Source organism: Equus asinus, chromosome 20 (genome assembly GCF_041296235.1).
Source record: "Equus asinus isolate D_3611 breed Donkey chromosome 20, EquAss-T2T_v2, whole genome shotgun sequence".
Classification (NCBI taxonomy): Eukaryota; Metazoa; Chordata; class Mammalia; order Perissodactyla; family Equidae; genus Equus; species Equus asinus.
Genome location: NC_091809.1, coordinates 45,977,047 through 45,992,094, shown reverse-complemented (window position 1 = coordinate 45,992,094; position 15,048 = coordinate 45,977,047). Strand labels below are relative to the sequence as shown.

The window sequence follows — 15,048 nt, the reverse complement described above, 5'->3', positions numbered from 1 at the left end:
TCCAAGCTATGCTGAGGCGGCATCCCACATGCCACAACTAGGAGGATCCACAACTAAAAATATACACAACTATGTACCGGGGGGCTTTAGGGAGAAAAAGGAAAAATAAAATCTTAAAAAAAAAAGAGAACAAGTCATTGATATTTCTCTGCATCAGAGCAATATAAGGCCAAATGATATTCCATTGTATAAGGATTTCACTGAATGGATGTACTGCAATCTATCTATTCAATTCCATAACCAGATATTTCTCCTCACCTACAGCTTTAAAATGCTGTCAGGAAAGAGATTGTTTTAAAATTCTTTGCTTTTACAATTCTTTGATAAACATGTACAAAAAATCCTCTCTTCATGAAGCTTATACTTTAGTAGGGAAAAACAGAAAACAAAATAAGTAAGGTATCCAGTATGTTAGAAGGTCAGTATTACGGAGAAAAAGCAGGGAAGGGGTGGGGAACATGGCGGAGCTGGTGTAGCAATTTTAAATATGACGCCTAGGAAGGAGCTGTTAAGCATCTTTGCTCAGTTTTCTTTTCTTGATACGTAAGAGCTCTTTGCTTGGATAGTAATGTTATCATGTATATATATTTAAGTAATTTTTCTTGGCCCCTCACTCTTTTGTTTATGGTAATTGTTGGTACTTAGAACTTTCTATTTCTATGAATCTAAACTTTCACATTTTCCCCATTATGACTTTTAAATTTTTTATTATGCTAGGAAACAACTAACCTAACAGTACTAAATATTTCTCCTATTTTTTAAAAAGTCTTTGTGTACCTTTATCTTTATATTAAATGTTTAATTCATTTGGAATTCATGTTTGCATATGGTTGAGGCACAGCCCTAATTGAATTTTTTTCAAATGGCTAGTCATCATCTCATCACAACCCATTCTATCTCCAATCATTTAAAATACTATCTTTCCTTTTCTTTTTTCTTAAAGATTGGCACCTGAGCTAACAACTCTTGCCAATTTTCTTTTCTTTTTTTCTGCTTTTTCTCTCCAAATCCCCCCAGTACATAGTTGCATATTTTAGTTGTGGGTCCTTCTAGTTATGGTATGTGGGATGCCACCTCAGCGTGGCCAGACAAGCGGTGTCATGCCCGCGCCCAGGATCTGAACCAGTGAAACCTGGGCCACCGAAGCTGAGCGCACGAACTTAACCACTCGTCCACAGGGCCCGCCCCTAAAATACTATCTTTCTTATACATCAAAGTCTCACATATACACAAGTGTTTCTGGATTATTATGTGCTGCTGATCTATTTCTATTCCTATGCCAGTATGTTATTGTTTTATTTACTACAGCTTTATAATGTGTTTTTAATGTCTGATAGGGCAAATCCTCTATTTTTTTTTTCCTAAAATTTTCATGATTAGTCTTAAAAATTATTCTCTCAGATAAACTTTATTATCAAATTTTCAATTTCCAAAAAATGCAGTTAAAATCCTAATTAAAACAGCATTACACTTACATAGTAAGCCACTGGGAAGGACTGACAGTGCCAAGAGATTGACTCCTCCCATCTAGGGACAGGGCTTGACTTCTCATTCATTCAGATCGTGTCATGCCCTTCATTAAAGTTTTATAATTTGTTTTCAAAAAAGGTCTCACCAAATAATAATGTACAACTGAAATTTCACAATGTTATAAACTATTATGACCTCAATAAAATTAAAAAAATAGGGGCCGGCCCAGTGGCACAGCGGTTAAGTTCGCACATTCTGCTTCTCGGCGGCCTGGGGTTCACGGGTTCGGATCCTGGGTACGGACATGGCACTACTTGGCAAAAGCCATGCTGTGGCAGGCATCTCAGATATAAAGGAGAGGAAGATGGGCATGGATGTTAGCTCAGGGCCAGTCTTCCTCAGCAAAAAGAGGAGGATTGGCAGTAGTTAGCTCAGGGCTAATCTTCCTCAAAAAAAAAATAAATAAATAAAAAAATAAAAAAAATTTAAAATGGGTCTCACCAAAAAAAATGTCTTACCAATTTCTTTCTTTCTCTTTTTTTTGGAAGGGGGGGTGAGGAAGATTGGCCCTGAGCTAACATCCTTACCAGTCCTCCTCTACTTTGTAGGTGGGACGCTGCCACAGCATGGCTTGATGAGCAGTGTGTAGGTCCACACCCAAGACCTGAACCTATGAACCCTGGGCCACTGAAGCATAGCGCACAAACTTAACCGTTACACCACCGAGCCAGCCCCTAGCAATTTCCTTTTTTTTTTTTTTAGGAAGATTAGCCCTGAGCTAACTGCTGCCAATCTTCCTCTTTTTGCTGAGGAAGACTGGCCCTGAGCTAACATCCATGCCCATCTTCTTCTACTTTCTATGTGGGATGCCTACCACAGCATGGCGTACCAAGCAGTGTCATATCCACACCCAGGATCCAAACCAGCGAACCCCGGGCTGCTGACGTGGAATGTGAGCACTTAACCGCTGCACCACCGGGCCGGCCCCTGCAATTTCTTATTAAATTTATTTCTGGGTATTTTTAAAAATTTGAGGTAACTATGAATTGAACATTAGCTTCGTAGAAGAGCATAAATACCTCTGTGCAGAAGGTGGAGTCTAAAGCAGTAATACAAGAGGTACATATGTTCACCAAAAGGTATGTTAGGATGTTTACAGTAACATTATAGTAATATTACATGGTAATTTGTAATAACCCAAAACTGTAAACTACCCAAATAACTATCATAGAATGGACAAATTGTCATATATTCAAATAGTGGAGTAGCATACAATAATGAGAACAAACATAGAACCACAATGTATGAAAACATACGGATGGGTGCCGGCTATCCATATGGTTAAGTTCGTGGGCTCTGCTTTGGCAGCCCAGGGTTTACCAGTTCAGATCCTACGTGCAGACATGGCACTACTCATCAAGCCATGCTGAGGCAGTGTCCCACATGGTACAACTGGAAGGACCTACAACTGGAATATACAACTATGTGTTGGGGGCCTTTGGGGAGAAGAAGAAGAAAAGTTAAAAAAAAGATTGGCGATAGATGTTAGCTCAGGTGCCAATCTTTATAAAAAAACAATATGGATGAATCTCTATATGGATGAACAATATAGAAGAGCAAAAGAAGTAAGACACAAAAGAGTTTGACTAGATTTAGATAAAGTACAGAATAGGCAAACTTAATCTAAGCTGTTAGAAATCAGAATAGTGGTTACGTTGGGAGGTGGCAGCATGAGGGGGCTTCCAGGAATGTTCTGTCTTTTGATCTGATGTGTTGGTTACACAAAGATGTTCAGTTAGTGAAAATTAATCAACACTTATGTTATGTGTATACTTCTGATTGTGTATTATACTTCAATTAAAAAGTTGATAATAATAATATAGGAAGATAGAAAACACTGGGCCTTAGAGTGAATGCCACACTTTCTTAGCTCCTGCTACCTTCCACTCACCTTGCCCAAAAGTTCTTCAAACTCTGGGGACCATTCCTGCATCAGCGTGTCAATATCAGGCATGGGCCTAAAAGTACAGAGGTAAACATGAACAAGAAATTTGGACTGATGACATCAGCAACTTCTGGATCAGAATATTCTAAGATGAAAGGAGATTCTCAGTCTGGCACACTAGGATTTCAGGAGAACATAGATTGGGCAGACCAAATGTAGGGCCTAAGGTCTGGAAGAGCTGGCTAAGTAATTATACCAGATAAATCACAATCTTTATGTCTGCAATCTCAGCGAGTAGCTGCCAGGATCCACAGGACCTCAGGTTGACCAAATACGTCCCAGCCTTTGGGCCCTCTTCTCAGAAGCAAGGGGTTCACAGGTGGTAACGGTTACCATGGGTTACTGTGGTGAAGAATGTGGTATTTTGTACCTGGTATAGTGCACAGTTGCAGGGGGCTTAGAACGATGTAACTCAGAGATGCTCTCAATCCATGTGTCAATGGCTTTGGGATTCTTTTCTGCATCTTCCAGGCTCTTTACTTTCATATGTTGCTATAAAAATAAGGGGAAAACCTGGCTGATGGCAGTGACGTAGCTCTCTTGTTTTTACAGAGTGGCTCATCCATGCTGCTATTTCATATACAAGGCAACTAATGAAAAGGGAAGCTTGACAGCAGCCAAATGAAGATTAGAGAAAATCCTGATAAAATTTTCTAGAGCCGGGGCTGGCCCCGTGGCCGAGTGGTTAAGTCTGTGCGCTCCGCTGCAGGCGGCCCAGTGTTTCGTTGGTTCGAATCCTGGGCACGGACATGGCACTGCTCATCAAACCACGCTGAGGCAGCGTCCCACATGCTACAACTAGAAGGACCCACAACGAAGAATATACAACTATGTACTGGGGGGCTTTGGGGAGAAAAAGGAAAAAATAAAATCTTTAAAAAAAATTTAAAAAATAAAAAAAAAAAAATTTTCTAGAGCCATAGGAAGGCAGCAGGTCAATAGGATAGGACCGACCAGAATGAGATACCATTTCACACCCACTAGAATGGCTAGAATAAATAAGACAGACAGTAACAAGTGAGGTGTTGGTGAGGATGTGGAGAAATTGGAACTCTCATTCATTACTGGTGGGATTGTAAAATGGTTCAGGCACTTTGGAAAACAGTTTGACAGTTCCTCAAAATGTTAAACATTTACCATATGCCTAGCAATCCCACTCCTACATACATATCCAAGAGAAATAACAATATATGCAAAAACTTGTATATACTCATAGCAGCATAATTAATAAAAGTGGGAACATCTAGTGAATTGATAAACAAAATGTGGTATGTCCATACTATGGAATATTATTCAGCCATAAGAAAAAGGAACAAAGCAGTAACCAGGGGCTAGGAGCAGGGGGAATGAGAGGATGGGGTTTCTTTCCGGAATGATGAAAATGTTCTTAAATTAGATAGTGGTGATGGCTGTACAACTCTGTGAATATACTAAAAATCACTGAATTGTACAATATAAAAGGGCAAATTTTATGATAAGTAAATTATACCCCAATAAAAATGTTATTTAAAAAACAGAGCTGGCCTGAAACCATAGCCACCCCTTTTGATAGGTAGTAAGTCAACTGCACAAATAACCAACAAGGCCTCAGCTCTCAGCCCTCTCCAGCTCGTGCCTGTGCTAGGCTGGTGTCTTACAGTGAGGTTGTGCTGTTTGGAATTCTCTGTTAACCAGAGGGAGAGCACTGTAGGGTCCGACTGTTTTGTAGAAGGCTCGTCCAACACCAACAGGCCAAGGTTGTCAGGCTTTCCGTCAGGACGTGGGACCTGGTTAGGAGAAAGGTAAGAAAGCAGAGAAAAAAATGGTAAGGACACAAAAAGCCCATACTTGTTGCTTCCAATAAGCTGAAGAGAAAGAATTCTTCTGGTTTATCATTATTACTAGTATTAAAGAGGATGCCTGTACATCATGCTACACTAAAACACTGTCTAGAAAAAAATACATGAGCTATAAGGCCTTAACTACAAAGCTGAAGTCATGGATAATTAGGTGGAAAACAAATGACAAATTTGTAACATATAATGAGATAATCAAGTATTATCTAATAGCAATGAGTATAATTTGGAGTAGAGAACAAGGTTAAGAACTCCAGTGAAATGAAGAATATATATCAAGGTAGACAATGAGAGTCGAGGATATTAGTGGAACTGTTAGAGTAACAGAGAGGTCAGACAAAACACCCAAGGAGTCATTCTTAGGATGTTCTGACTGTACCTTTAAGAATGCATCAATATCCCCAACAGCTGGGATAAAATCAGGAATGAAAGGTTTCAGTTTGTGGTCCAGGTCAATCAACTGAGGTGTGTACCTAGAAGACATTGCCAAGGGAAGGGGGAGACAGAGAAACTTACTTTACTATTCAGGCTAAAAAAATCGATGGAGAACGGCCCTGCTTCAGACTAGAGGTAGGAAAGAGCAAGGCAGGGCTGGGGGTTATGGTGGGAGGTCCTGGTACTCACCTACTGATATATTGGAAGAGTTCCTTAATCTCGGCAGAAACTGGCAAATGCTCATAATCTGCAGGATCATAGGCCCTGGGGAAGGGAAAACATGGTTCAAGGTGGCCAGAGAAGAGCAGAAGTGGCTGAGCCCTGGTTCGGTCTGTGTTACTCTCATCACAGGGCACATGACTCTGAACCTAGTTTCTGCCACACTCACCTGCCTTTCCTGGGTGGTTTGCAAGACAACTCTAAAATCGATTATGATTAGCTGTCACGTATCTCTAACAATGAAGAAGAACAGAGCTGCAGAAAATCTGAAACATAATTTTCAAAAACTTTGGAATGTAGCAGAAGTTGTTTTCCCTTTTTTTGGAAGGGATGAAGAGAAAAGATGAAATGAGATTTTAACTTTTGACATGAAAATAGTTTGCCCCAAGAAAAAAAGGAATTTTATAAAGATATTTCTCATAGTGTTATTTATAACAGTAAAAAATTAGAAACAAAATATCCAACAACTGAGAGATGGTTAGGTATGTCAAGTTGAATATTGCATAGTTATTTAAAAATACTTGTACTGGGGCCGGCCCTGTGGCCAAGTGGTTAAGTTTGTATGCTCCGCTTCGGCAGCCCAGGGTTTCACTGGTTCGGATCCTGGGCACGGACATGGCACCACTCATCAAGCCATGCTGAGACGACATCCCACATGCCACAACTAGAAGGACCCACAACTAAAAATGCGCAACTATGTACCGGGGGGCTTTGGGGAGAAAAAAGAAAAATAAAATCTTAAAAAAAAAAAAAACTTGTATTGATACATGAAAAAAACACATATTAATTATAATTAAGAAACGTAATAAACATTGGCAAAGTATATGAGACTTGAAAAATTATTAATAAGCTTCTTGTGGGGAGAGTTGCTTAACAAAAAAATTAAATAGATTACTGACTTAAAGTTTACATTTCCCCAGATTATAACCTTACAGAAGCAGGCTATGACCATAATGTAAGTTGGGAAGCATGAAAAGTCAGTCTGGGGTTAAACATTTGCCTAATTTACTTAGGGTCTACCTGCAGGTGGATAATCCAAAGGTAACTATTTTTATTTTTATTAAACTACTTTTTTTAATAAATGATGCATGCACATGATACAAAATAAAAAGTACAAAATGTGTACAGTGAAAAGTTTTGTCTCCCTTCCACCCCTGTCGCCTTGCCACCAAGTTCCCCTCCCAAAAGTAATCACTATTAGCAGTTTCTAGTGTATCCTGGACATAGTCTATGTAATATTTGTTTTATACACATGGTAGCACAGCATAAACAATTCTATACCTTTTTAAAATTTAACAATATCTCTTGGAGATTGCTCTTTACCAGCGCATAGAGTGCTGCCTCATACTTTTTCATGGCAAGATAGAATTCTGAGTGGCTCCACCAGCATTTCTTTAACCAGTAATTGTATTTTAAATAGATGGGCCTTAGAATCCACTTTGATTAAAACCTGTGGGGGAGGGGGGATCATGACTAATCTAGCACCAGGGCTGGAACAGGGTGAGATTTTTTACTTAAGTATCATCCAGGAACATTCTGCCTCAACGTGGGGCTCCTGAACCACCTATTCTCCACCTGTCCAGAAAGGGTCTGGGCCTGGAGCAGAAATGCTCCCGTGCATGAATGTTTTCCTTGCTAAACAGAAATGCTTTGGTATGTATATAAATTTATTTTTCTCTTTCCCAGAATGTGAACTCCTTGAAGTAAGGGACTGTCTTTTAGATTTGCTCAGCAAATCCTCATGAAATCCCTGAGCCCACAAATGTTTCAGATGGTGCAAGTGACATCACAGGACGCAGCCAGGCTGTGGAGCCAGAAAAGAATGAAAACTCATTATGTTGGGTTTCTGAGACATCAAAAGAGATGTTGGAATTTCACTTCTAACTGATGCCCTCCGGTCTAGTGTTTTGAAGGAGGTGTTTTCCTCCCTGGCTTGGGTGTCCTAGGCTAGGGGGCTTTCCTCACCCTTCCAGAGGGGCCCCGTGCTCTTCATCATCATCATCTTCATCAGAATCAGTTTCAGATGAGTCATCATCATCATCGTCATTTTCACTAAAGCCCCGCTGAGGTGTCAGCTTCGAGGTCTTCTTCTTCTCCTGAGATAGGGCAGGGTAGGCAAAGAAAGGTCCACATAAGGAGAAATTTAGTGGACCCATGCCCAGTTCTCTCCTAGTGCTCTAACCAATACCCTCCCACCTGGCACCAAACCACCTGAAAGAGAAGGCAGCACTCCCCAGAAGGGCCTTGAGAACGTTCTTCTGTGCCTGCTTAGCTACAAACCGGATCCCCACTTTCTATAACTATATTATATTTCTCTACTTGAGGCTTGGGTATAAATTTTATCCCATATATATCTATTTTACCTGTTACTCAGGAGATCCTGAGAACTCTGCATAAACTTTATCCAGTCAACTTCTACTCTAAAACTTAGGGATTTTTTGAAGAGGAAGGCAACTCAAAATAGTTATTTTGGGAGGAAACGGGGGGAGATGAAGTGGGGAAGACAAACTTTAGGGCATCTTAATACTCACAAAGCTTGCAGGGAGGAAATCTACTATTTAATTTGTAAGACTGCCCAGAGTAAGCTGCTTACAACTATCAACAGAAGAAAGGTCACAGTCAACCCTGTGCCTGAATTCTGACCAGCAGTTCCAGAGGCTACGGGTTTTCTATTTCCATTTGGTGACAATTCTCTTCAGTGGGTATCTGTCTATACTTCCCTTCCTTTCCCACATAAGTTAAATGCAGTGAATATACATTATATCTCAAGATAAGAGGCTCTGCTGTTCTTGGCATTACAACCTACCTTTCTGAGCTTCTGGTTCTCTAGGTACCAACCCACCCTCTCAAGTCCATGAGAAGAGGTCTGGTGATGCTTGGGGTTTGCAGGGGCAGTTGGGACGGGGTCCATGTCTTTGCCTCTGTGGCCTGGAGCCTGTGGCATGCCCTCACTTAGGACCTGAAGGATGACCAATTGGCCCCCTTTAAAAGCAGGTTTTGAAAGCTTGGTTTCCATATGCCATATGGCTTATACTGAGGTTAACAGACATTTGGTTCTAGTTTTAAAAATTATTTAACATTTGTTTTACAGTAAAGCAGCTATTGCACATAAAATTGTGACACATTCAGGACATCAAAATCTGCTTTTGGTCCTGTTGTCCTCTAAGCACAACACAGATTTATTAGACACAGATAAAAATATATTTTAACTAATCTGTAATAGGTGTGACATATGACACACAGTTGCAAAATTTATTCTGTGACTATGAGTTATTGGTATACCATTGATAAGAAAGAACACTATAGGAGATTGTTCTTTCTTAATTCAAAATCTGCCAAAATTATCTTTGGTCACATGGGAAGTAGTTTGGCAAAGGGAGATTTTTAAGAATATTGACTGTCAATTTAAAGTTTATTCAAAAATGGATCCTTTACGCTGATTCTGAGTGCATACATACCAAATTGGAAAGATAAATGAGCCTTGAATATTGACCACATCATGATGAAGACTAAAAAAATTTAGGGCAAATATACAAAATTAGGAGGTCAATTTAAGAAAACTGTTCACTTTTCTTTTGTCTCCTCCCTCAAAGTTGTGCTTTGCAAAATTCCTGATCTAAAGGCAGAAGACCTTATATACCACAGACAAATGCCTAAACAATTACTTTGCGGGTAAGGTGTTAAAACAGCACACTAGTCACAAAGTGGGGCTACTTTAAAACATTACCTGTTAGGCTTTTTATGAAATCAGCCTATATCACTACAGCTTTCTGCATTACTTCAAATATTCTTCTTCACCTGAGTTTTCAAAGCGCCTGTTCTTGAACGACAATTAAAATGTAACCACTGGACCATGCGCTAAGGCTGAACACAATGGTGGTTAAGCAGCAAACATGTGCAACTTCGAGGTCCTATCTGGCTGGAGCTGTAGGCATCTTTCCATCTTTCTTTCAGAAACAGAGTGATTCTCAAGGTTCATGGAATAACAACAAAATGATCTCTGGGTCTTAAGATTTCAAAGTTAAAGTCTCTTTCACAAAATATTGGCAGTATCACAAGTGCTGGTAATGAACAAATGCCTCAACCAATAATTCCAAACTTACTTTATCATAAGAATTACTGGGAGTGCTAAAAATATAAATTCTCAGGCTTTTACCTTTAAGATTCTGATTCAGTAGCTCTGGGTGGAGAGTGGGAATCTGCATTTTTAAAAAGAAGTTCCCCACCTGATTCTTATGATGAGTAAAATTTGTGAAGCACTGGCCTACATTATATTAAATTTCTTACCAAAAAGTCAGCTGTAATAGTAGGCTTTATTCCTGAAGGAGAGTCAAAATCTTAAGGCTCTTTGCTCCTGATTTTCCTCCATGAGCTCAGAGGTACCCAACCCCCGGAGGTAAGTATTCAAGAAATGTTTACCACTGAACTGGCCTCATGTCAAACTAACTGCCAAAAACTCAAAGCAGAAATGCCCCAAGAAGCCGTGAGTTATACTGTACCTTGTTATTTTCCTCTTCATACTCATCACTGCTGTTATCAGCCATAGTCTTGTTAGGGATATGGGCAGAATGAGAAAGTCCTTAGAAGAAAAGTTTTCCCTTTAGATTCATTATTTAAATGATTTTTAAAGACAAATTGTTTTTTTGAGGAAGATTAGCCCTGAGCTAACTGCTGCCAATCCTCCTCTTTTCGCTGAGGAAGACAGGCCGTGAGTCAACATCCGTGCCCACCTTCCTCCACTTTATCTGTGGGACGCCTACCACAGCATGGCTTGCTGAGCGGTGCCATGTCTGCACCCGGGATCCAAACCGGCGAACCCCGGGCCGCCGAAGCGGAACATGCACACAACCACTGCGCCACCAGGCTGGCCCGTAAAGACAAATATTTTTAGTTTATAATATTTATGCTCTAACCATTTTACGGAACAGGGTTTATAAGAACATTTAGCTAAAGGACAGGAGACTGAATTCTAGTCATGGCTCTATCACTTTAATTCAAGAAATAGTTCCTAAGCATTCCTGTGCTTAAGGCATTGGGTTAGATATTATACTAATTGATTATCTGCCATTGCATAAATAATATAAAATCTGCCCTTAGTTTACACGTTGGTAAAATGAGGTTAGTAATTAGAAAAGCAAAAAGACTACTGGAAGTATAGTCAGAAGACTGGGTTTGAAGGACAACTCCATCATGTGGACAAAATGACTTAAGGTCTCCGAGTTTCAGTATTCCCATCTCTAAATGGGGTCATTAATATTTCTCACTCAGGACTGTTGTAAGGATGAAATGAAAAAACCAATGTGGAAGGAACTGACCAAGCTCCCAGCAAATAATAGTCAGAGATATAAATCAGAATCAGTGTCCATGAGATGGGAGCAATAAAGATATTCTGAACAATTAAAAGTATAATCAGGGCCGGCCCAGTGGCGCAGCGGTTAAGTGCGCACGTTCTGCTTTGGCGGCCCAGGGTTTGCCGGTTCAGATCCCGGGTGTGGACATGGCACCACTTGGCATGCCATGCTGTGGTAGACGTCCCACACAGAAAGTAGAGGAAGATGGGCATGGATATTAGCTCAGAGCCAGTCTTCCTCAGTGAAAAGAGGAGGATTGGCAACAGTTAGCTCAGGGCTAATCTTCCTCAAAAAAAAAAAAAGTATAACCAGATGTAAGATATTAACTGGCATGGAAACATGTTCAATGATTTCCAAATCAAATAAATATGAATTAAATACCATTTTTCAGCCTACTAAATTGCCCAAACTGAAAATAAGTTACAATGTCCACAGCTGGCAAGATTATAAACATGTTCAAGTCAATATGCTGGGTGCCTGGGTATATTTACATACAATCAAAAGACTGAAAGCAGGGACTCAAACAGGTACTATGAACCATACACCAATGTTCATAGCAGCACTTTCAAAACAGCCAAAAGGTGAAAACAACCCAACTGTCCATCAAAAGACTAATGGATAAACAAAATGTGGTTATACATACATGGAATATTATTCAGCCCTAAAAAGGGAGGAAATCCTCACATGTGCTACAGCACGGATGAACCCTGAAAACATTATGCTAAGTGAAATAAGCCAGACATGAAATGACAAATGTATGATTTGTATGATTGTATGAATGTAGGATTGTATGATTCCACTTATGCAATACCTAGAATAGGCAAATTCATACAGACAAAGTAGAATAGAGTTTACCAGGGGCTGGGGGGAAAGAGGAGGAAGGGGAGTTATTGTTTAACGGGTATAGATTCCGTTCAGGATGATGAAAAAGTTTTGGAAACAGCAGATAGTTACACAACATTATGAATGTACTTAATGCCAATGAATTGTATACTTAAAAGTGGCTAAAATGGTAAATTTTATGTTAGGTATGTTTACCACAATAAACAAACAACCCTGGATGTCATCCTCGATTCCTAACTCAAGAGCCAAATCCAATCCGGCAGCAAGTCTTAGTGATTCTACAACAACAACATGTCTTGTATTTGCCTCTTCTATTCTCAACTTCCTCATCACATCCAAGCCTACTCAGCCACTGCAACAGTCCTTTCAGCTGGTTCCCTACTTTCACCTTTGCACCCTTCAATCCATTCCGCACAAACAGCATCCGGCCTCTAAAGCTATGCTTGTTATGCTTCCTGCCTCCCTCTGATACCACTCCCCCTACCACATCCTGCTCTCTTGCAAATCCTCCTACCAACTCAAGTTCTCCCTGGCCTCAGGGCCTGCCCCCTCTTTCTGGCCTACTTCTCCTCAATGACTGGATCCTTCACATCTTTCAGTCTCAAACGTCATCTCCTTAGGTCTTCCCTGACCACTCTATCAAAAGCAGATCTCACTCCTCACCATTATTCTCCATAAAGTCAAACTGTGTGCCTCCCTCAATGCACTTACCACATTTGTAATGCTGTTTGTTTACTCATTTGTCATCTGTCTCCCACAATTACAAGCATCAGGATGGCAGGGAGGGTCAATGCCTCTTTTAAAATTGTATACCTAGTGTTAAGCATAAGGCTGACACATAGTAGGCACTCAAAAAATGTTGGTTGATGGGCTGGCCCCGTGGCCGAGTGGTTAAGTTCGCGCGCTCCGCTGCAGGCGGCCCAGTGTTTCATGGGTTCGAATCCTGGGCGTGGACATGGCACCACTCATCAAACCACGCTGAGGCGGCGTCCCACATGCCACAACTAGAAGGACCCACAACGAAGAATATACAACTAGGTACTGGGGGGCTTTGGGGAGAAAAAGGAAAAGAAATAAAATCTTTAAAAAAAAAAATGTTGGTTGAATAAATGATGGTGTCAAGTCCTCCTAAAATACCGCGTTAAGATTTTGAGTGGGATTGCAGGTTAAGGGCAGGTTACTGAAGCATCTTCAAAACTGAACAAAACAGGTTTGATAAGTTAAAAAAAACCATGATGGGGCTGGCCCCGTGGCCGAGTGGTTAAGTTCGTGTGCTCCGCTGCAGGTGGCCCAGTGTTTCGTTGGTTCAAATCCTGGGCGCAGACATGGCACTGCTCATCAAACCACGCTGAGGCGGCGTCCCACATGCCACAACAAGAAGGACCCACAACAAAGAATATACAACTATGTACTGGGGGGCTTTGGGGAGAAAAAGGAAATAAATAAAATCTTTAAAAAAAAAACCCAACATGAACCCCTGGCAGGTTGTGAACAGAGCAGTATTGTGAAGTAAATGGTGATAGGGAACACTGCACAGGATGGAGGAAGATCCTGTAATCTGAGTGGCTGTGTTTTCTCCCCGCTTAACTAGTTAGAAACCAGAAACAATGGCAAGTGAAGTAACTGGACTCTGAAAGCCAACATTTGCTATTATAAAAGAGGAACTCCTTGGAGACAATCCGGAATCCATCCTGCTCTTTGTTGTGAGAACCATTTTCTCTTCTTTCCTCTTCATTTGTTCCTCTCTTACCTTCGTGTCTTGAGGTTGGAGTATAAATACTTGCAGCCTCCTCAGAGTCGTTAATCTCTAGACGCTCATCATATGTCTGGTTTTCAACAATCTTGGTCTAAGCAAAAGGAGACATGATTACATAGTTCACATCAGGGGATATTAAGCACTCTGTGGGGAGTGCCATTCCAAGTCAGCATTGGTCCCTATTCTTTACTCTAGACCCTAGTTTTTCATGAACCTTCACCCCCCATTCAAACTTTCCTTAAGGCTTCTTGGCCCCAGGTCAAGCAGTTAAGTCATTCTGTTGCAGCCCTTATTTAGGAGCTGCTGGCAGGCTGGCTGAGGAAGGAGGGAATCCACAAAAACCAACTTCTGCAGCAGCTCCTTAAAGCTGTGAGACACACAAGACCCCGGGCAAGGGCAGAACAGGATTTCTCTGTAGATGGCGGGTTTCTTCTCAGTTTGGATCAGTTTTCCCAAGGTTGTCGGGGTTTCTCGGGGGAGGCTGCAGAGCCTCTAGAAATAGTTGTCTTTAGGGTTACCTCGTGGTGGGGGACAGGGCGGGACCAAGAGAGGGTAAACTCTAGTCTCTCCGTCCCATCCAATAATCCCCAAAGCATCATCCCCATCTACACCCCTCGTCTTGCAGGTCGGATCCCACTTAAGTTTCATGGGGAGTAAAGGAAGCAGTATGGTTAGTGGTGGTGTGAAAGAGAGGGAGAAAGAAAAGCTGTCATAAAGATGGGAACAGGTGGGGGGGTCGCAGAAGAGGAAAGGGCAGGCCTTTTAAATTCCTCTTGGGAGGGAGAAAGGGAGTTCTCTTTCTGCTGGGGTGAGTACGAATTACCTGTAGCCCCTCTGAATCCGTCTCCTCTGTATGGAAAGAACCCCAGCCTAAGGCTGGAGTCTCACTCCAATCTCAGGGTAGGCCACTTCACAGTTTCTACTAGGAGCAACCGGCCTGTTGTCAGTCGCTAGGCAAAAAAAAAAAAAAAAAAATCGCGAGACTTGCTCTCACTCTCGTGAGACTTTCTCCATTCGCTTGCGCGTTACGTCTCCTCCAGCGAAGCATCCAAGATGGATCAAGAGGGAGTCGGATAAAGCCTCTCTGGGCGATCAAGTCGCCTGTTTGTCTATGGTTTCAACAAATGCGTCTGT

The 15,048-nt window shown here is 41.2% G+C and overlaps 2 protein-coding genes across 9 annotated transcripts in view; one reads left to right on the top strand and one right to left on the bottom strand.

The window, feature by feature from the left end:
- Positions 1-4,328, top strand: part of TMEM25 (transmembrane protein 25) — a 19,221-nt gene extending 14,893 nt beyond the window's left edge. For 4 of the 6 annotated variants that reach the window (XM_070490196.1, XM_070490197.1, XM_070490189.1 and 1 more), the window contains exon 9: positions 4,028-4,328. In XM_070490196.1, the coding sequence (XP_070346297.1) occupies positions 4,028-4,086 (59 nt within the window). In that variant the 3' untranslated portion in view covers positions 4,087-4,328. The remainder of the gene's footprint in view (positions 1-4,027) is intronic. The other 2 variants (XM_070490185.1, XM_070490184.1) reach the window with 2 other exon arrangements.
- The window catches only part of IFT46 (intraflagellar transport 46), a 17,362-nt gene extending 2,314 nt beyond the window's left edge, over positions 1-15,048 (bottom strand). The window contains exons 1-10 of one of the 3 annotated variants that reach the window (XM_014855611.3): positions 14,738-15,027; positions 13,909-14,005; positions 10,464-10,543; positions 8,771-8,923; positions 7,930-8,060; positions 5,935-6,009; positions 5,690-5,783; positions 5,113-5,241; positions 3,846-3,967; positions 3,422-3,488 (exon numbers count right to left, since the gene is read on the bottom strand). In XM_014855611.3, coding sequence (XP_014711097.1) covers positions 3,422-3,488; positions 3,846-3,967; positions 5,113-5,241; positions 5,690-5,783; positions 5,935-6,009; positions 7,930-8,060; positions 8,771-8,923; positions 10,464-10,508 — 816 coding nt within the window. In that variant the 5' untranslated portion in view covers positions 10,509-10,543; positions 13,909-14,005; positions 14,738-15,027. Of the gene's footprint in view, positions 1-3,421; positions 3,489-3,845; positions 3,968-5,112; positions 5,242-5,689; positions 5,784-5,934; positions 6,010-7,929; positions 8,061-8,770; positions 8,924-9,691; positions 9,780-10,463; positions 10,544-13,908; positions 14,006-14,737 lie in introns of those variants that run through there. The other 2 variants (XM_014855613.3, XM_070490198.1) reach the window with 2 other exon arrangements.